General features: G+C 41.3%; 1 protein-coding gene across 2 annotated transcripts in view; it reads left to right on the top strand.

Annotated features, from left to right (window-relative positions):
• Positions 1 to 8184: 8184 nt before the first annotated feature.
• Positions 8185 to 22586, top strand: part of NRG1 (neuregulin 1) — a 474741-nt gene continuing 460339 nt past the window's right edge. Inside the window, exon 1 of one of the 2 annotated variants that reach the window (XM_065045636.1) lies at positions 8185 to 8579. In XM_065045636.1, the coding sequence (XP_064901708.1) occupies positions 8462 to 8579 (118 nt within the window). In that variant the 5' untranslated portion in view covers positions 8185 to 8461. The remainder of the gene's footprint in view (positions 8580 to 22586) is intronic. The other variant, XM_065045631.1, reaches the window with a different exon arrangement.

Here is a 22586-nt window from a genome sequence, read left to right as displayed (position 1 = left end):
CCATAATCATATGAGATTCAGAGCTCTGCATAGAACCATGTAAGTGCACAACTCTAGCCAGCCCCACTGAAGTCTTTAGGGACCTCATGCACGTCTTTGCTGATGCATGAAAGAACCTTGCCCAGCGGTGAATTTTACTCCTGTTGTACAAAGCAGCCTCAGCCCCATTATAAACCAATGTTGTTTCACATTCAAAGTATGTGCCTGATTCTCATTTATACAAGAATGGTTCTACATCTTACCTGCATCAAGGGATTTTAATGTAATTGTTTTTCAGACACTTTAACTTTTACTTAAATTTGGGCTCTTTATACACAAAAAAAAGAGAGTGATAGTCCGACAACATAAATGTTAGCTTCACGGGTGCATTTCTCTGCTTGAAGGCAGTCAGAGTAAGCCACATGGAGTTTAACTGCCAAGAAGGTTTTAGGAAAAAAAACCCTAAACCACTAACAAGGTTTTAAAAATTACCTTGTATAAGTGGGTGCAATCACAAGTAAACAGCACAGAGTCTCTCCAAGTGTAACTAATTAAGTACCATATTCAGGCAAAAAGATCCACTTTTTCGTTCCTGTAGCTGTTTTATAGCCAACAGAGGAACAAGCATGACAGGTTGCCTTTCCCACTTGCTTTCTCAGTTCCCTAATAAAGCAGGTTAAGCATGGTTTGATTTTTTTTTTTTTTCCTCTGTTGCCCTGTCAGAGGAAACTTGTCTGCTGTTGCTGAAACTGGTAGAAAAGGCCTCTTTTTTCTCATGAGAGTCTTCTCCTTTCTGCCTCTCCTCTTGCTGAAGCTGCTCAAGGAGAAATCAAAGTAGTAAGCTTGGCAGCCTCCAAAGTTTCTTTTTGTTCGTTAGTTTGTTTGGTGTTTTTGATTTTGTTGTAAGCAGTCAATTCAGTAGTAACAACCTTTAACACATGAGCAGCTCCTGGAAATGGTTAAAGGTGTGAAACCACTCTTTTCCTCTTTGCATAGGGAAGCAAACAGTGGAATCAGCTCTAGCTGAAATGAGTTGCACAGGGAGAAGAAACATTTACCATTGTCACAATTTGAGAAGGAAGGTCTTTTTGCAGTCTCTTGTGTTCCTGTTTGGTGAAGTGCATGTATTAATATCTCTAGCAAAAGGAATGAGAAAAGCTTTTTTTTTTTTAAAAAAAAGTCAAATTAGTGCTATTATGATATATGCTGAATCCTGAAGTCCACCTTTGAAAGACTGGGCTCTACCCTAGTATCACATTCTCTACAACACAATATTCTTACAGAGATAGTATACAGGAAGGCGGAGATAAATTTAGATCTTCACCACAGAGCATGTGTTTTGCAGCAGCTATCAACATGGAGCATATGTCTGATTCTCTGTTGCAAAAATAAAAATAATATCAGGTTGTTCCTGTCAGCAGCAAAGAATATTATACTTGAAAAGCACTTTTCTCTGTGTGGTATGGGAAAGGAAACACAACTAATATGGTAAGGAGAAATGGTTCTTGCTGTTATATTTTCTTCTGTAATCTTCTGTAACAGCCCTTGCATCTTGGACAAAGCAAATAAGGCATCTTCACCAAGACAAGGAATAATCTTTGCACTGAGGCTCTACAAATGAATAATTTTTGAGCCAGAGACTCCTGTGATTTTTGTCCTGTGGTGAGCTTCTAGGCAGGACATGGAAATACACAGGGTGAGAATGCTGGGTGCTCTGGAAAGGACCTCACTGGACATATGCAGCTCCAAGCAGTCACAGCCCTCAAATGCCAACACCTTCGGAGATGCGCAAGACAAAAGTTACCGTTGGAGTTAAACTCTTGGTGTCTGTGGGGGCAAGTTGCTCAAAGGGACAGGCTGTCCCTGCCAGTCGACTGCTGGTTTGCGACCGGGCCACCAGAGGGAGATCGAAGGCCACTTGCGTCTCCACTGGTTCACCTCATGCCTTCGAACGCAGCATTCGTAAACGTCTACACCGCCATCATAAAGCTCGTATTAAGTCAGATTAGCTGTCGTGGCAAACAGCAGCATCGTTTCGCCACCATCGCATGCCACCAATTAACATTATCGTTTTAACTTTGCCTCTGGCAAAGCTAATGCATGTAAACCCTGGGGGAAAAAAAAAAAAAATCCCTAAACCAAAATGCTTTTTGGTGTTTCTGGAAAAGGTGTGTGCAGCCTGTTGAAGAAGTTTACAACTGCAGTTCTGTGGTCTGCACACATCACTTTTTTTATACCTGTTACTGCTCTACTGCATTTCACAATGAGGTACAGACAAACTAATTTTCTGCAAGCATCTTTGTTACATGGTGCTTTTGGAAATAGCTCTAATGAAGCTCAGCCTGCTGGGTGTTTTTCCCAGAAAATATTGCAGGAAATTAATGGTTCAAAAAACTACAGTTTCAAACTAATTCTTTACTTGAAATAACCTTTCAAAAGCAGGAATACAGACTGCAATCACACTTTGAGAGCTGCTGATAAGAACATAATTGTTGTCTGAGCATGGATCCCTTCATAAGGAAGGGATATTCTTTACCTTCTTTGTCTCTGTATCTTCCTGTTTGATGTCATTCCTAGTCCAGATGATGTAATGAAAAATGAAGAGGTGTAGTCACTGCTTGTAATAAAGTAATAGGAGCTGTTTGGAAAACTCAAGCTACAGTCATGGATAAAAATGTAGACCTCTGTTCTGGTTCAGTATAGGAAAAAAAAATGGCAAAATTGTGACAAGGTATATGTGTGTATGTATAAACATTGAAGTATTTCAACAATTTTAATGGAAATAGCACCTGTCCATAATCCCAAATGCAAGACTTTTCAGGCTGGATCAGCAGTAGCCTGCCTGCACTCTTAAGGCCTTTCCCGTGCTTGTCTTTCTAGTCCTGCTGTCCAACTGGGGAGCATCTCCCATGATACGTCAATTTCTCACTAGTTTTAAACTATATTACCAGTGTTAGAGACTAAGAAAGAGGGAGGCACAAGGTCTTGGAAGGAAGTAAGAGGTCTGGATTTAGACCTATGAGGTGGTTGCATGGTCAAACACCTTGTCAGATGGGGCAGTAAGGAGAGAGGGAAGCCATGAACAAGACATGCAGAGACACAAATATGGCAGAGAAATGTTTGTCAAAGGTGAAAAACAAACCTGGCCAATCACAGTAATTGATGGGCTACCAAGAATCTGCAGGTAAACTGGCACTTAACAACTGATAAGGATGTAAATCTGAGGGTGTGGGATGCAGGAGGGGTCGGTGGGATTGTGCCAGATGCTGAGGGAATGTGCACAGGACAGGATTCAGGGAGGTATAAAGTGGGGGCAGACAGAAAAAGGTGTAAAAGGAGCCACTTGTGTGTAAGCCAAGACTGGTCAGCACATTGGCCTGACTGAGCCTGGTGTCTGATCACTGCAATCTGTCCCACCTTCTTATTAAATCCTTCCTTAACTAACTGCATAATTGCACTCTCTATCTTGTGTTCATGGGTGCTGTAAGCACTACGTGCCAGCTACTGTGGGCACAGTGTGATGGATTTGGTGCCAGTAACTGAAGTCAGACCAGGGGACTGGGTATCCAAAGGGAGTGGGGTCTCAATGTCAGCAACCAGGGCAGGGATGGCTCTTGGACAACAGCCACTGTGGTTGGAACGGTATGTGTCCCAAAATCCATCAGACTGGTGCTGGATGAAGGTGGGGAGAGCTGGTAGAGCAATTATCAGAAAAGAAGATTGGTCCTTGTTAAAGAGCAAGTTGAAATACCTTTTTTCTTTTTTTTTTTTTTCATGAAGATGAAGACTTAGAGACAATACTGAATTGATCATAGGCACTGAGGAGAGGGGAGAGAGAAAATGGAATTACTTCAAATAAAGAATGGTATCAGCCAGGTTATAATTGTTTTTTTCTTGTGCCAAATATGCTTTTAGGCTGGAAGTCAAAAGAATCCCTTACTGGTAGGGAAATAAGCTTGTAAGATAGCTTTCCAATGGAAATATTTTGGCTGATACCCCCAAAGCTTCTGTTAAAATGGAGTTCAGAATGATCATTTTAAAAGATTGTCTTGACGTGACTGCCTGAGATCACAAGGGACCACCAGGGTTTGATGTGACATTGTGTGAATAATCAATTTTCTTTAGGCAAAACTGGATGCTTCTCGTTTTTTTTTTCACTTGGCATTTTTTACTCCCCCTTTTCCCCCTGTGCCAAAGCCCCAGCCACTTTTTCTTAGATGCATTAACTACTATGTTGACTTTTGTGTTCTCACCTAAAACAGTGAAAACATGGTGTGTGTGTGCTGTAGAGACACCCTGGCCGCTTTCTTCTGCAACCTGAAGAAGTCCCTTCCTTTGTGCAGCTTTTAACCTGTGTTGTAAGTGATAACTCATGTGGCTGCTTCACTGAAATGAAAACAGCAGAAAAACAACCCAGAGTTTCATGCCAGAGATATTTCAGTTCCCAATGCTGCTTGTCATTAATCATACATTGTTGAAACTAGCCCTCAGCTTTTTTTTTTCTCAATAAGTATTCCTGCTTCTCAATGCGATCAAATTAAAACTTCACAGAGAGATAAATAAGCTGATGAATATGGATGTGAGTACACAGTAGTTAAGAAAAGGAGCAAATAACTCAAATTTTAGGGACTTAGGTCTTTTTTAGGTCTGATAATGGGGGCACAGAAAAGTTTCAGCCTGAAGGATGCTGAATGGGGTGGTGGCTCAGCTATTCCAGACACTGAACACCTGTAAGAATCAGCATATTCTTGTCCTATACTCAAAGCAGCCATGCACAAGAGCTAGGCAGCTTTTCTGAGTCAGTGTGGTGAACATTCCCACTGTTGCTGCGCCCCATCAGGAACTACTGCCACCAAGCATAGGTTCACAGAGAGAGTCAGAACCTGTTCAACTTCTGCTTTTCTGTGTTGGTGCAACGCATGTCGTTCATAGATCTTACAAAAGGGCAGAAAGAATAAAAGTCCTGCAATCTCCCTGTGTTGACACAGCTTGTTGTGAAGGGGACTAGGCACCCTTTGGTGATGGATGGCATGAATTACAAAAAGCCACTTGTAAAATACAGACATTACGCTCTGCAGTGGGCCTGATATTTAGAAACAGAAGTATGACAATAGTTTGATGCTCATGTTTGTCTGGAATTTGATGCATTGTGTCAGCACAAACTTACATGAGCTAGAAGTGGCTTTGAGGTTTCAGACTTGTTCTGAACATATGGGTGTAGGTCTTCTTAATGATACAGAAGTCTTGACAACTGTTTATAAAACCCTTGAGATGCAAAAGGCTTTGTCAGGACCTGTTTCTTGTTATCTGCTCACCATTGCTAAGCACACAAATGGCTTGCTGAGCTATACCACTAGAGCTGACACAAAAGTTGTGGCTTCTTTGTCAACCAGAGAGTGAAAGATAGAGGGACTGAGTCCTTGGAAGTTGTACTTAGCATTTGCTTTAATTTTGTCATATGCATGAAGCTATGTGGGGATTTCATAAAAGTCACAGGAATATCCACTTACATGATCCATACTTCTTACTACACAAATGTGCTGGAGGCATTTAATAAGTAGCTATTTAATCATGCTACAAGTAGAACTTTTGTTTGTTTGTTTGTTTGTTTGTTTTGTTTGTGTTTTTTGTTTGTTTGTTTGTTTGTTTGTTTTTGTTTTTTGTTTTTTGTTGTTATTCTTTCTGGGTGCTTCTGTTAACTATGCCTGAAAGATCAAATGTTAGTTTGCTTTTGTTTTTCTCCAGGCTGAAGTCCTGAGTTAACAAAATGTCTAAGGCAAGTGACGGCTACAGTGCTTTGTTGAATAGCTGTAGGTTTAAACACATGTTTAGCTGTAAACATACTGAAACACTGTCCCAAATTCAGGCTTTTCCCCAGAATAGTAATCACTTAGATGGTAACTGTAACACAAGCTTAGTGATGCTCTGGATTGAATCAATGAACCAACGCTGGAATTAAGGAGTTTTTTTTTTTTTAATTTTATTATAAAAAATGTAGATACATGTGAAAGTAAAAGAAAAAATATCTAGAGTCATGGAAGCACAGAACATCAGGTTGGAAGGGACCACAATGATCTGGTCTAATATTTATTGGCAAAAGCACAGTCTAGACAAGATGGCCAGCATCCTGTCCAGCTAAATGTGAAAAGTGTCCTATGTTGGGGAATGCACCACTTCCCTGGGAAGTTTGTTCCAATGCATAATCATTCTCATTGTGAAAAGTTTCCCTCTTGTATCCAGTCAGTCTCCTCAGGAGGAACTTGCACCCATTGCACCTCTTCTTTTCCTTGTAAAAAGGGAGTCTCCATCTTCTTTGTAGTCACCCTTTAACATGGAACATGGTGATAAGGTGGATAGGAGCACTTTCTTATACAAAGGGGCTACTTCCTGTTAGGTCATTCAATATTTAAAGAATAAACACTCCTTCCACTACTAAAATGGAAGGGTAAGACATGGGAACCTCGAGCAGACTGGCTGTTAGAATAATGGAGTCGGATCACATGCCAAAGGTAGACCAGGTCATTGGCCTGTGATCAGTTAGGGTGGCCTGCTTGCTAGGGGAGAAACTACATGACACAAAGGGAAGTTTTCAAGGCATCAGTTTTCAAAAAGTCAAAAATTATCATCAAGCTGTTCTGTCTAGAAATATCTGAGCTCCAATCACAGATTTCAGTGCAAATCAGACCTCTTTGTTAGGCACTGCTCAAATTAGGGATGCATTGAAGTTATCAGTGTTCTCTGTGAAAAATTTTTGGAAATCATTCTTTGTTTGTTTCCTATCTTATTCACTGCTAACAGTTCATCCAGGAGCCTAATGCTGAAGTGCACATACTGGGGAAGAGGCAGGAGGTTACTTCTTGTACTCTGAGTGCAGATACCCATATATCTGGTTATAGGGTGACACTGGTAAAAGCTGTTTGCATGCACTGTAGATTTGAGATTTGTTTTTAGTTAAAGTAAAAACTGGCAAGTGGGTAGGAATATGGGAAAGATATGCAATAGATAAATTGTCTAGAAGATGCATGGAAAATTGGCCAGAACTCGAGGTTCAAAGTGTTTCATTCAGCAATGCAAAGTCTGGCTTGTGGCTGATTACTAGTGGTGTCCCTCTGAAACAGTGATACTGAAGCCCAGACTCTGTATTGTTTTTATTAATTGACCTGGATTATGGGACAGAGTGTGTTCTCAGCAAGTTTGCAGATGCTGGAGAAATGCTGGAGAATGCAGAAATGCTGGAGAAGAGGGCTAATATTCAGAGTGAACCTTGACAAGCCATAGAAATGGGCTGATAGGAATGTCCTGGAGTTTAACATTGCCAAATACCAGGTTCAGTCTGTGATCCTCAGGTTATCTTAAGACAGACACTGGCCCCATGGAGCAAGTCCAGTGGAGGCCACTGAGATGCAAAAGGGATTGGAGCATGGCACATGGCAGGAAAGGCAGCAAGAAGTGCTTTTGTTCAGCTTCAAAACAAGAAGGTGAAAGGGAGCTCTTCTGGCTGTCATCAGCTCCTTCAAAGCAGGGCACTGAGATAACAGGCTCTTATCAGAGGTGCACCAAAGGCAGAAGACACTCAGTGCAATATAGGGCACTCAGAGGAGATTGGAAGACAGCTTTGTTCCTTGGGAGGGTGTTCAGTACCTAGGCAGGGGGACCAGCAAGGCTGCAAGTTATCCACTCTTGGACATCTTTCCAAGTTGACTGGACATGGCCTGGAGAAATCAGGTAAAGTGTCAGGCTGGCCCACCTGTGAGGTGGGAAGGAATCTATGAACCAGCACATGAGTGGTTTCATTTAAAAGTAAGAAATCTGGATTCTTCAGCAATTTACTCCAATACTGAATCTTGCTGTCTGTGCTTTCACTGCAGTTTGCGTACAACATGCCCTTACACTAAAGCTATTCAGAGACTAGCGCTCTTCCCCTGCGTGTGCTTCATGCAGAAAGAATTTGGGGTAGGAGAAACTTGCTCAAGCCTTATGGCCCAGTCAAGCACAGCAGAGGCTCAGCCGTGGGTTTTCTCGGTGAAGAACTTGGTAGGAAGCATGTGGATGACCTCCAGTAATTGCAGACCACACATGAGCAAGACTATCCCCTTTGATTTACAAAAGGAGCATGCGATGTGCATGGCAGACAACGGACAAGGGAGAACTCGAGACAACGAAACAGAATCGCTGATGAAGGGAAGAGATTCTCATTTACCGCCCCGGTGGCAAACTCCCACTTGGCGCTGGAGGCCCGAGCAGCCGCTCCCGCCGGCCGAAACAGGCCCTGCCGCCGCGGCTCCGCCGCCGGACGGCCCGGGCGCGGGATCGCGGGGGGCGTGGCTGTGCGGAGGGGGCAGGCGGCGGGCGGGGCGGCGGGCAGCACCATGCGGCCTCGGCTCCCCGCCTTCTGGCTCCGGCTCTGCGCGGCGGCAGCGGCGGCGGCGGCGGCTTCCGCGGGGCGGCCGACGGGAAGCGAGCCGCCGCCGCTGCCCTCCGCATGGAGCCGCGGCCGCCCGGCGCCACCGCCGCCGCGCTGCGGGGGGCGTCCGCGGCGCCGGCGGCGGTGGGCGGCGGCGGCGGCGGCGGCGGCGGCGGGGCATCCTGCGGGGGATGTGGTGAGTGACGGCGGCGCCGCGGTGTGTACGCGTGTGCGCGAGTGTGCGCGCGCCCCGGTGGGGCAGCGCGCCGGCAGGCCGCCTCTCCCGCGCCCGCGGCCGCTCGTCCCGGCCCCGAGCGGCCCCGCCAGGCTCCCCGAGAAGGCGGCCGCCCGCCCGGCTCCCCGCGGGGCGCTGTCCGCGGTGCTGAGCGCGGCGAGGAGCGCGGCGGCTTCGCGGTGGGTCTGACGGCACGCCGGGAGGCGTGAAGGGGCGCGCGGAAGAAGGGTGTTCTTCCCTGGCTTCTGCCTGGCAGTGTGGTACCAATGCTGTCTCGAAGGGTGCAGGATGGTTACAAGAGGCGGAATGAAAATATCTGGCCCACAAGGCTGGCGATCCGGTCATCGCAGAAAGCAGATGAGACCTTGAGTAATCATCTAGAATATAGGGTGACACAAACACAACTTAGGGTAGCCGGCCAGAATGGGCTAGGGTTTTCAGTTTGCATATCTAGACAATATCTGCTCAACATCTGCTTGCAACAAACAAAATAAAGTAGCTCCACGACACCATGCAGCTTTGCAAATGAAAACATAGAGTCTGGTTTTGCTCTACTAATGCTTAAATGAATTTGAGGTCAGCTGAAGCTTAGCTATGTTATTCTTACATTTTATTAGTCTTAAGTCATATTGTGACTGACACTGATTCTTGGGGAACAATAGATCCTTACTCCAAGGAGTAAATCCATTTCTTATAGTGAAGACTCCTCTGAATGTAAAAGATGTAGTAAATATACACTTCTTTTCAAGCCTTTCCTTCTTGCAATGTTCAGCTTCTTTTTCCTGCAGCAGCTAAACATTCTCCTCCTTTGTTATTTTGCAGCATTTCTTATAATAAATTTTCTTCATATGCAAAAATAATGAGCTGCACTGTTGCATTTTTGGTATTGTACTTATCTTTGAATCTCTAAAAAAAAAATTCTTTCTCTGTCCTACTGTGTGTGTGTGTGTGTAGGTGCGAGGAAGCTGCGCTTTTGTATTAGGTTATCCACAGATCTTAGCTCCTAGATACTCAGTTGGTCTTCACAGGAACTGAACTCTGCAAGCATTTTGCTGTAAATGCATGGCACTTGGAAGAATATTTTTTCTGAAGTTGAAAGACATTTGCTGGTTTAAAATGTAATCAGTGCTGTTTACCATAGGCATTACCAGACAAAGGCTGAGGGGTCAAACTGTGTAATTATGAGGCTCTTGTATAATCAGACAGGTTAGCCATGGGCAAGGATGATTCCTCAGCTACACAGAGGCTGGCAATGTGTATTTCTAAAGGTGAAGGTTCTGTGTACAGAATTAAAGCTGCCTAAATGGGACTCAGTGAAAATCTTGAATTTGGGGGAGTCACAGCTAGTAGAATCTAGACTCAATTCAATACCTACCCAAACTCCTTTGTGGGTCACTGAGATCTGTATTTCACTTGCTGGTGTGTCTCAGCTTGGAAGTCAAATGTCATGCTTGTTGATTTTTTATTTTTGGAGATGAGAACAGGTCAACTTGCTTGAGTTTATTTTGAAGAAGATGTTGCCCACTGAGGTCTTAGTTGCTTCTCTTGAGACTGGAACAGAAAAAAAGAGCAATTCAATAAAGTCATGAGCTGCCTTACATTCATAACTTATATTTCCTGTTTTCTCTGTTAGTGTAAGTGCTTCTGCTGGCTTTAAAAGACCTCAGTGTCAACATAAATTTTCTCCACTGTTTTGAAGGCAGAGCTGTCATTCATGAAGGCTTAGGTTAATAGGTGTTCTACTGGAGTGATTAATTATGTGAGTAATCCTAGGGTCTTCCATGCTGGACTGCTCATATGACTAAAGAGAAGAAATATACAACATCTATGTAGAAACCCACAAAAGCAGATCAGCTGGAAGACAAAGCCTCAGCAGAGATCATCTTTTGGCTTTCAGCTGGCTTTCCTTATGTCTGTGTAGAAGACGAACTGGGACACTCAACCTAAGGCTACCCATTGCTCATGTTGGACCCTTGTGTGCTATAAATTCTGCAGGGCTATAAAATGCTTCCCATACCACAGCTGCAGAAAGGCCAGGAGAGCACTGGCCCACAGCTGGCAGGAGTGGGCTCTGATATAAATAGCTGTGTACTTGTTCAGTTATGTTTGCTGTGCAGACCAGATGTTCGTATTTCAAGTACCCTGTCCCCTCTTGCAATGTGTGTTACTGTCTACAAATGGCTGTTATAACAGGCAGAAGTTAAGTATCCATTGTATTTGAATGGGCCAGCTTTGAAGTCATGGGTGCTAGTTTCTTAGATAGCTGTTTCCTTACACAGCTGAAGATATGACCAGTTGGCAAGCCAGGGTATGTGTGTGTTATGTGTGCTGACCACAGGCAGGCACTTTAACTGGTTATTAATTTCTTGAGATTGCCACAAAGCAACATCATGATACTAGTAACAGCTTAATTGTATTTATCTAGGCACAAATGTGTTTTGCAAAAACATGTTTGTACTAATGAAAATTTGTTTAAATATACTCACCAGGGTGCCTAAAATCCGTTTAATCTAATAAGAAATTAAATTTTGTATTTAAATGTTATACTTACGATATGCAGAACGTGTGAAAAGTATTTTTTGTGCCTATTCCTCAACTCAAACTGCCTGTGGATGCTTAGAGGATAAACGTAAGCAACATAAAAATGCATTTGAAGATCTGAGTTAAAAATAGTTGACTTGCTGTTTGCCTGCACTAATGAATCTAGTGTTGTGTTTATTCAGTAGCTTGCATGCAGGCAATGCCGGAGGATGTTACAGGCCTCCTCTGCAGCAATTCACCTCTTGGATTTGTGTGGTAGGTCATTTTGGTTTGGTTAGCAGCCCTGTTTAAAGAGTCGTGTTTCTCCCTGGCGTACAGATGTTTCTAATCAAGTGGATAGAGAAGAATTAAGAAAGTTTATTCCAAACTTTAAACATGTTGTCAGCTCACTCTTTGAGTAGTGGCATGATATCCGTGCCACTTTCAGAACTGTGCTGAAATTCAGGGGAAGGAACAAACTTGAAACCTCTTAAATACATGACTCCTTTGTATTTATGGTTTGTAGCTTTTCCCAGCACTACTGAAAATTAGCTCAATCAGTAGCTCATTTTCAATTATTTTATCTATAAACATCAGTTTGAGGCTAGCTAAGATTGATTAATGTGTATCTTGAAAGGAAAAAAATGTGCCAATATCTGGAAATACTTGATTAGAGTACATGTGCTCACATGTTTTGTTAAATTGAAGTTGTATAGGCTGAATGTATCTCTCTTTCTTATAAATACAGATTTAAAGCTGCATAAATCCTATGTTTAGAGCATGATATAAGCAGGAACAGATTTTATATATTCGTATGTGTTCAACATATATATTTCTATGAAATCTGTCCAGTTAAGGCTGGCATGTGCAGTGTGGAGGCATGACTGATAGATCTTCAGAATACTCTGTTATTTTCCATGTTTACAAGAGGATTCTGATTTTGTAATCTGAAAGCAATCCACATAAATTAGGAATCTTGGAAATTATTTCTTTATGTTTCTTGCATAGTACTTCTCGTTGAGATGAGCGCACTGCTGAAGGTCTGGACGTTGATCCTGATTGAGCACCCCGCCTGGGTGTCCCTTTTGGGATTTCATCTGTGTTGCTGTCTCAACAGCTGCTTGAACTGTGGGGATTTTCTCTTTTTTCCTTTCGCTTGCAGGGATTTAGCTGCCTGTCACTAGCTCTTTCTGCCAAGCCAGAGGATAATGTTCCTACCTGGCTTCTGCAGGCTGGATTTTGCAGCCTTCCCAGTCTGCCCATCAGTCATTCTTTTTATAAGACAGAGAGACTCATCCTAACAGCCAAATTTTTGAGATCCTAAAGGGCTCCTTCAAAGCGCAATGTTCACCCTTGCTGCTTGCCTGGGGTCCAATCCTCTGCCCTTGAAGCAGATGGGAGTTTTGATATTGCCTCTGGCCTCTGGTGCCTGTAGAGTCTATGCTATGACAGGGACCTTACCTCAACAGGAGGGTGCAACTTCCACCCACCTCACACCCCCCCCCAAATTTACTAGTGTTTCAATTTACATGCTAGAAATAACTGGGTTGCACGACCTTCCCTCCTCCATGCACACACACTTCTATTATGTATGTTTTGACTGGGATGACTCATGTAAGGAAGGTGAGCAGAACTTGTCTCTGTTATTCTCATATGCCAGTCTCACTGGCCAGGTGCTTACATGTGCGTTGCCAGCAGCAGTAACTATTGCAAGTTTGGATAGCTTTCTTCCACAGTAGTATTGGTGATTAATCACATCAGGATATCTGCTGTGCAAGATGCAATTTGTAATACAACTAAATTATGAAATGGGATGGTTTAAGTCTTTGTAGCTGAAAAAAAATCAAGAAACATGGATTAAATAATTATTTTCAGACAATGTGGACACCATTCCCCCCATCTATGTATGTAGACGTGTATATCTATAACTTGCATAGAGGTAGCATTCTAGTGCTTATTAGTAATATGTTTTGATTGCATTCTGGTAGCAGTTGTAATTGGTTATTTAATTGCAAGCATTTCTTTGTCCAAAAAGATATCTCTCTTCTATGATTGTGTAATGGTCTGGAATAGCATTAGGTATAGTTCTGCTTTCATGCCAAGATCATCTTCAGCAACAGGATGCATATCTAAATAGAATGCATCATGGTCATTACCTTAATAAAATGTGAGTCATGCACACCAGCTCTTTCATTCTTAAAATAGTTCAGTAAACTGGTATATCAGTTTATCAATAGGTAGAGCACATTGTGGAAGAAAAATCTGTTGCTGTATAGACAGATAGCCTCCAGCATCTTCCCTGAAGCTTTCTGCTTAATTTAGCACTTTATGCATGAGCTCACTAATGAACCTTTTAAGCACATTTGTGCAATGTATATCTTCACCTTCTTACCTAAAACTGTAAGTGTTCAACTATCTTAAAGTCAATTCTGACTTAACAAAGTTTTAGATTTGAAATGAGAGTGTTAACTAAATACACCATTTCGTTCTGGAGGGCAGACAAAAAAACTGAGTGCCTTATAGCTAACTCTGTGTTTAATGGTCCTGTAGCTATTGAGAAAAGATAGTGACTGATACCACAAATCGCTCCAAAACCAGCATTCAGGCTAAGGTCTCTGAGCAGCAATCTGTGACTCAGAAAAACTTTAATGTGCTGTCTTGAAAAAAGTATTCATGCTCTGGGGAAATAAAATGGAATGTTGAAACTGTACAAGCAGTCAGCCCCACATCATGCGTATCTATGCAGGAGATCTTCAGCAGGTGAATGAAAAGGAATTTGGGATGTATTGCATCTGTATGCTATGGTGCCTCTGTGTTTCAAAGGGATTTTTCTCACTTGCAGGGAAGCAGCATTCACTTCAAGGATGCATAAGGAACATACAAAAATGTCAAACTCTGACAAAGACATGCTTGCTTTTCTGCACACACTGGGCCTCTCAGGCATTTAGCCAAGCTAAATTCCTGACAAAATAAAAACCTGAAAACTTCAGTGTAAATTACTCTGTATATTTTCTACAACATATTTTCTATATTCGGAAAATATTTCCCTAATACTGAAGTCCTAATCTCTACATGGTGCTGCACCTCTTTTTTTTGTCATGCTACCAAGTCTTTCGTGGCAACAATCAAAATTCATTTATAATCCACCTGCTTTCTGACAAGAACAGTTGTCAATTTTTTAGTGGTTGTCTGTATATATGTTTTGCACTTTCTTTGTGTGAAAGAGCATTTGGTAGCTGATCTGAGAGCGGGAATCTGATTCATAACAGGTGAATAGGAACTCAATTAGGTTTTGGTACAGCTGTCCAAAACATTCAGTCTTTCATGTGGAGGCAGGCTACACACATGGTGACTTCATTCTTCTTTCTTCTCAGCTTTCATGTTTGCCAGTTCATCGTACAAAGCCAATGGAGAACAGCTAATTCTACTGTACTCCTCCTCTATTGGAAGATGTATAACAATAGGAAACATATCAATCCCAGACAGCAAATACATTTTGATTCCTTCCATTGGTGAACATAATCTGCCGTCAAACACATTCTCACAGATTCGGCTGGCAGTTAGAATTTTTCAGGTACTGTTTTTTAAAAACAGTGTTTATGTTTATAGTGATTTCTCTTTTTTGGTTAATTATTTTGAAGTGTAGAGTTTTGTGACCAGCTGCTCTCAAGTATTGGTGCTTAAGAAGCCAATACTTCATATTCTGGGAACAAATGATAGGTATAAAATAGACCTTGTGGTTCCCACATGGTATCTTACTGGCACATGTTGCTTTCTTCATCCTAGAGGCAGGTGGCTTCTTCCAATTTGTGCATGAAAGTGAAGCATCTGCAGTTTCTGCAGTTTTTGCATTGCTACCACCTTTTGCCAGTGTTTTTGAGTTGGAGGAGAGCAGATTGTGTGGAGAAGGATTGTACTGTTGAATCGACATTGTTTCACAATGAGTTTTAATTCTGCTGGTGGTGAGAAAACAATACGGGTATCACATTATTACTAGTTTTCAGCAAATGCTTTCCTGGCGACTGTGGAGATTAGTGCTTCAGTGGCTGTTGTTTGATCTGCAGTGCTGAAATCAAGAGCTTTGGCACAGCTGCTTCAGCCAGCAGTGAGGCAGGGCCCTTGGGGACCTTCAGCAGGATCTGGTCTCCCTGCATCACTGCCCAGGAGCAGAAGTATATGAGCACTAGTCATTTGTTTATTTATGACAGCTGTTTGTTGCCAGTGGTCCCCTGCAGGTCACATATGTTTAAAGTTAATCAGATGGAAATCATGTCCTTTCTTTTGCTTCTTACTTAAGTGTTGTGTTGATCCCTATACGTTGTTACAGAAGTCTGGGGTGCCACAATAGCTGATTGTGCGATGTTGCCTCCAGCTGGGTACTTTGTTCCCTTGTATGACAGTTGAAGTGATAAAAGAGACTGGATTTCCAGTGGTTCCATGGTAATAATGTATAGCTCTCTTGTCTCCTAGTACCAGGATGCTTATAACATAAGAATACAAAACTTTTGAGTGTTCTGATAAGAATGCAAAATGACATCTGGCTTACCTGAATCTTGAACCTTGTTATTTTCTTTTTTTTTTTTTTTTTTTTTTAAATTCCCCCTGTCCCCTCTTCACATCCTTCTTAGTTCTAATGACACGCTCATTCTCTGGAGGGGGGAGATGTTTTTGTCAGATTCTTATCTTTCACTGCAATCTGCTGTATGCTTACCTGCGCAAGGGGTTGAGTCACCATCACTGGAAGTATTTAAAATACGTATAGATATGGTGCTTAGGCACATGGTTTAGTGGTGGACATGGCAGTGTTAGGTTTATGGTTGGACTTTACGATCTGAAAGGTCTTTTCCAACCTAAATGATTCTATGATTCTAAGTTGTAACTGATGTTTTCTACTAGATGCGTTGATCATACTGTGTCAGAAACCTGTAGCACCATGAGTAAGTTGAATGACATCAGTTATCTGATAGGTTTTTGGAAGTATCCCAAATTCTGATTTATATTAGAGGGCATTTCTGTCCTGAAGTCAGTGGCAAAAATTGCATTGACTTTCACCAACATGAGAGCAGCCCATGAAGCTACTGTTGTAGTCCAGTCTAAATTGCATTGGAAAGTGCTTCGACACTTTGAGGTATTTCAGTGAATATCCTGAAATAATATTTCTCTCTTGACACCTAGTAAATTGCACAGCTGAAAATGTCAGTATGTGTGTGTGCTCTAATAGGAAACACCTTTGCATTCACTTTTAAACAAGATTTTTGGCCCTCTTCACGCACATTTCAACACGTATCCTTCTAAAGTGTAGTAGTGCTTTAATAGAGTAATCAAGATGGAATATTAACAAAATGCAGATTTTCTTTAGTAGAGATCTGATACTTTCCTATTAACAGTGAGCTAAAGATTGCAGTGGAAATTAATACATGGTGAAATTACTGTAAATGATGAGCAAATATTTTTGCGATTCCTTTTATTATACAGTTTGAAACAAAGAAGCAAAGAAAAAAAACCACAATAAAGTTTATTTAGGGAGTATTTTATAGGTGGAGAGAAGAATTTTGACATGGCTGAAGCTGTAAACTCTCAGATGATTAATATTTTTTTCAAAAAACACAATTAGATAAGAAAAGTAATGCCTTTCCAAGAGGTGGTTGTCTCTTTGGCTGAAGATTAAGGCACAGATATCAAGCTGGTAAATACATATTTCAAAAGATTCTGTGGCCAAATTTAAGTAGGCATCAATCTTAGCAAAAGTACCAACATTTGAGAACAAAGAGACATCTTAAACAGACAACGTAGAAGAAAATAGTAGGTTTTCCATGTGTCTTTTCCAAACATTTTTGCTGGGAACTTCAAAACTTCTGAATGGGTATGGATATCTGTACATTTGAATCTTTTCAGTTTGTCCATTTTCCTGCTAAGAAGTTGTAGGAGAAATAGAGTGAGTGATTCCTAGGTGTCTTTGAAAATCTGTGCATTTTTTGCTTAAAGAATGAAAAACAGTAATGGTTTTCAGGTCCACTGGTTGGGCAGCATGAAGTTATTAGGAGCATCCTGACTTTCAGGTAATTTATTGCTACAACACATTGTATGATCGAGATAGGTTCCTGGTGAGTAGCTGGTATTGGATTTGTGACACTCTTCTTCAGCAAGACTTGCTGTGTCACAGAGGACCCCATAGGAGACATAAACCACTTCTTACCCATCCCTCAGTGATTGTGGATATACCTGCAATAGCACCAGAAACCACACAAAATCTAAAAGGGTGTCTTAGCAAGTCTTTTTTCCTGATATGTAGAAAAAGCACGCAGTGGCTTGATTGATGCTGTGAAGTTGAGTATCTTTGTTCAGCTGGAGTGAGTTTTTGTCCAATTGTGGTAAATGAGGGGTTTGTCACTGGCTTGGAACCAGATTTTCAATCCTTTAATTTACTTGTGTTTTTCTTTTGGCAGGGTGGACTGTTCTACTATGTCTGTGAAAATGTCTTACTTTATTGGCAAGTTATGAACATCAAGAGAAACATTCAGTTAGGTTTGCATTCAGACATGTTTTCAGAAGATTAATAGCAATGTAGCCAAGGGAATAGAAGTAGTCAATTTACAAATGCAAATTTAATTTCAACCTTCAGATTTTTAACTGTAACTGACCATGCTTTTCATTTTCAATTCTAACCTCTTTCCATATATAATTTCTGTTCTAGGAGGCTAATTTTGTACTTGCTTCTGAAAATGTTGTCCAATGAATATGATGAATAATCTCAATGCATGTGCAGGCAGGATCGACAGTTTTGCTCCTACTGGTGATTTGCCACTAATGTTTCTGATGAGATCCACCGACTTCAAGATTTAAATACATATGGAAAGTTATATTGATGGTCTAATGCTGTCTTAACTGCATATACATCCCTAACTCTGGGTCCCAGGAAACCTCTCAGATGAAAAAACCTGGTGTAATCTTTTAATCTCATGGTTACTGGTAGCTAAGAAGTTTCTTACATACCTCAGAGTTTCCACTGATTCTGAAATTGACATGATATGATAGTTACTCATAGTAAACACTTATAAAAGAAAAAAGAGACTGATAAAAAAACCCTTAAAAAACCCCTTTTATTGTTCAGAGACATTTCTGTTTCTGCATCTCTCAAGAAGTTCAATATTTGTGTTAAAAATGCAGAATAATTATTGCCTGCTGTATTGTGATATTGATTTCACAAATCCATTTGAAATTAATCTATCTAACTTTTCGACATTACTCTGGGCCTATGAAGGCTTTCCTGACCATGCTCCAATGTGTGATCACTTTCTGTCTCTCTTAATTAAAGCTTTCTATCTTTACAATTTCTCTCAACAAATTAGCCTGCCATAGTGGCTTGATGGTAGGTGAATTTTAAAATGATGATGGATCTCCACTACTTTTCATTTTCACTTTTTTGTTTTTATTTTCCTCATCATGGTTCTAACAGAAAGGATCACGTTCCCATATATAAGGGCATATTTCTTTTCAGATTTTTTTAATGTTGTTTTTCAATGGCAGAACATTGAAACTTTAACCAACATTTTACTTCAAATATATATTGCGAAGTTTGTTGCATTTTATTTTTTCTGAATGCCATATAATGTTAAGTAACCTGGCTAGCAAATAATTGCAACAATCCATGCAAACTACAGAGAACTAAGCAAACGATGGCACAGAAAATGTGTTACTTAACACAGGCAAGACGTAGGCAAAACAATGCCAGTTTCATTAAATATGATACATTGCATGAAATACTGACATATGGGTATATAAGTAGAAGAAACAGATGTAGAGCCTATCTGGAGAGTTAATCTGTGGCTCCAGGTCAATATTGCAAGTTTTTATTTGCTTGTTTCTTTCAGGTTGCAATTTTCAAGTTGAATTTAGGTAAATTTTCCTGAAATGTGTTCTAGTTTCCTTTCTTATGTTTTGTGACAGGCTGTTCTCTTACGGATATATTATTTTGGTATTTTACTTAAGAAGAATAATATATATTAGTTTGTTCTCTTTTCTTTGCAGATAGTGCCTGATTTAGTGTAAGATATTGCATGTTTCCTCAAGTATAGGTCAGAAAGGCCTTTTGCTTTAGTAAAGCTGAAGCCTTCATTGTCCCTTAAAGTGGACAGGCTGTGGTCTGTTGGTCTTTGTCCTCTCCAACAGGGACTCTTTTTTTGAAGTTACTTTGGTGATGAAGATTTGTGTGTTTACTTGTCATTTGCATTCCACTCACTGTTCACTATAAAGTCATGCTGGTGAGTGAATTAGGGGTGAGGAGCATTTACACAACACTATCATTGTTATAATGAAATTTGAATCATGGCCCTTTGCAATTTGCCACTGTCATATTTGTCATCTTAAGTCACAGCTGCGTGTACAGGTACACTAGTCTGCTGCTTTTTAAAATCTTTTGCAGTTCAGTTTCAAATTGAGAGAAAAAAGGCTGTTAAGGTTTGCTTGCAGGGTGACAATAAACTGTGGCAGATACTTTGTTAAGCCCCTCTCCCCTTGCTTTTCCCCTTTTAGCCCTGCCTCTCCCTCCCCTATTTTTCCACTAAGTACAGGCGATTGGAAGGCAAAGAAGGAGCACAGAGAGAGAGATTGAGAGTTGGAAAAAAAATTAAAAGAAAAAGTTTTACTAATGCTACTAATAAAATAGAGAAAATAATACAAAATACAAAACCAGTCTTGAAAGCAAAGACCAGCACTGCACCAGCAGCAGCAGAGCCTGCACCCAAAAGTCCCAGGCTGGACTTTGCAGCCAGCCGGAACTGGATTCAGTCTGTCACTAAGCCTCAGTTCGCAGGGACAACTCTCAAGGTCATCTCCTAATGTCAGTCATAGGGAAAACGGACGAGATCCTTGTGATCTCCCACATGAATGGGATGGAATACTTAGTTGGTCAGTTTTAGGCACCTCCTGCTTGCCCCTCTCATGGGATGTGCATCCTTATCAGCGACCTTGCATTCCACTGCTATGTCTACCAAAGATTATATCCTACTTTAGAAAAGTGCAGTTACTAAGAAGACTTTAGCTGAAAGGAAAATTCACTAAAAGAGAAACTTGTTTTTAACAAAACGAGGACAATGACCAACGTGCATCTAAGCAATTCACACAGAGATCATACTGGAGATGTTGATGAGAAGCTGGTGTGGTTTGAAGGTGAATGGTATTAGTTTTACTTTCCTACCCATGCAGTCTCTACTACCTACATGCTGTGAAACAGAAGGTTTGAAATCAAAGTATTTTAGAAATCAATACGAAGTAGCATACCAGGCATTGCAGAATAAGACGGTAGGGATTTATTGGCTTGGCATTCTGAAATAGTAATATGGAAGAATCCATTAAAACATTGCAGACTGATAAGGGCAGGACGAGATTGTTGGCACAGCGGAGCCTTGGTAGGTTGAATTCAACTAAATTATATGCATTTTCACACAGATTCAAGTAATCGCTTTTGAAACAAGGACTATACCCTTTGACTGGAGAGCAGGATTTGGAGTAGTCCAGAAAGTAGAAAGAAATCACAGGTCATGAACACTGACAAAATAATAGAACCTGGTCTGGTGCAGGAACTAAAAGGACATTATTTTGAAAATCTGCTGGTATCTTGGGGCTCCTTATCTATAGACATCATGGAGTTTCTTCTTCACATGTCTAGTTTTTGTGTGAATACTAGAAGATTAGTCAATAGGAGAGATTTCAGAAAAGAGCATCAAACCCAGTTGAAGGACTGGAAACAAGAGTTGTAAGGTGTTTGGTCTACTATCTCTACAGCAAGCTAAATATGGTATAATCACTTTCTATTAGAGGAAGATATCACTTGAAGATTTAACAGCAAGATTTTTTACACTCTCTGATTCTCCCACAATTAATAGACAACCTCAGATATCTGGGACAAGGTCCAGAGGCTGGCTGTGCAGGTCTTCAGAGTAGATGCTGTTTGCTATTGTAGGCACAGAATTCATGTGGCCAAAGCTTGATTAGAGTACAAGCTGGCCAGCATTGTGAAGGACAATAAAAGGGCTTTTAAAAATATGTCAGGAGGATCAGAGATAACATTGGTCCACTGCTTGATGTGGTTGGTCGTCTCACAGATAAGGAGGTACATAAAGCAGAGACATTTAATGCTTTTATCTCCTATCTTCAACACAGATGATGGGCCCTGAGACCCCTGGAGCCCTGTGTTGAAAGATTGTGACTGGGGGGATGACAAACTCTCAGCTGACTCTGAACTTGTTTGAGACTTGCTGCTGCAGCTGGATGCACGTAAATCAATGGGGCCTGATGGGATTCATCCCAGGGTACTTGAAAAGCTGACTGGCTGATGTCATTGTGGAACCTCTCTCTATTTTGAACACTTTTGGGAGTCTGGAGAGGTCGCAGTCAAATGGAAGCTGTCAAAGGTTGTCCCAGTTTTCAAGATGGGAAAGAAGGAAGACCCTGGTTACTACAGGCCTGTCAGTCTCACTTCAGTACTTGGTAAAATTATGGAGAAGGTTATTCTAGGAGTTATTGAAAAACACTTGAAAGACAATGCAGTCATTGGTCATAGCCAGCACAGGCTCATGAGGGGAAAGTCCTGCTTAACTGAATTTCCTTTGATGACAAGGTCACCAATCTACTTGACCAACGGAAGCTGGTAGATGTGGAGTTGTTTTTTTTTTTTTTATTTTAGCAAAGCTGTCTGTCACAGTATTCTTCTGGACAAAATGTCCATCACACAGCTAGAGAAGTCCATAATATATGTTGGATAAATGACTGGCTGGCAGGTCAGGCCCAAAGAGTTACAGTAAATGGGGTTACATCAGGCTGGTGGCCAGTCACCAGTGGGGTTCTTCAGGGCTCAGATTTAGGGCCAGTGCTCTTTAATGTATTTGTAAATGATCTGGATACAGGAATCAAATGTATATTAAGGAAATTTGCTGATTATACCAAACTAGGAGGCACTGTGTACTTCCTTGAAGGTAGAGTGGCCTTATAGGGAGATCTGGGTAGACTAAAGAGCTAGGCAATCACCAGCTCTATGAATTGTAAGAAGAGAAAGTACCAGATTCTCCATCTGCAACAGGGTAATCATGGTACAAATTGGGGGACAAGATTCTGCAGAAAGAGATCTGGGGGTTTGGACTGATGGCAAGTTGAACACAAGTCAACAGTGTGCTGTAGCAGCCAAAAGGGCCAACTATGTCCTGGGGTGCATGGAGCACATCATAGCTGGCTGGTTTAAGTAGGTGACTGTACTACACTGCACTGGTGTGGCCCCACCTCGAGCACTGTGTGCAGTTCTGGGTGCCTCAACATAAGAAGGACATTGAACCATTAGAGGGGGTCGAGAGAATGGCAACCAAGATGGTGAAAGGTGTCAAGAGCAAGAAATAAGAGGAACAACTAAGGTCATTTGGTTTGTTCATCTTGGAGAAGGCTCAGGGGTGACCTCAT

The sequence above is a fragment of the Columba livia genome, chromosome Z (assembly GCF_036013475.1).
Source record: "Columba livia isolate bColLiv1 breed racing homer chromosome Z, bColLiv1.pat.W.v2, whole genome shotgun sequence".
NCBI lineage: Eukaryota > Metazoa > Chordata > Aves > Columbiformes > Columbidae > Columba > Columba livia.
The sequence above is the reverse complement of the archived record's forward strand: the minus strand, read 5'-3'. Positions and strand labels throughout refer to the sequence as shown.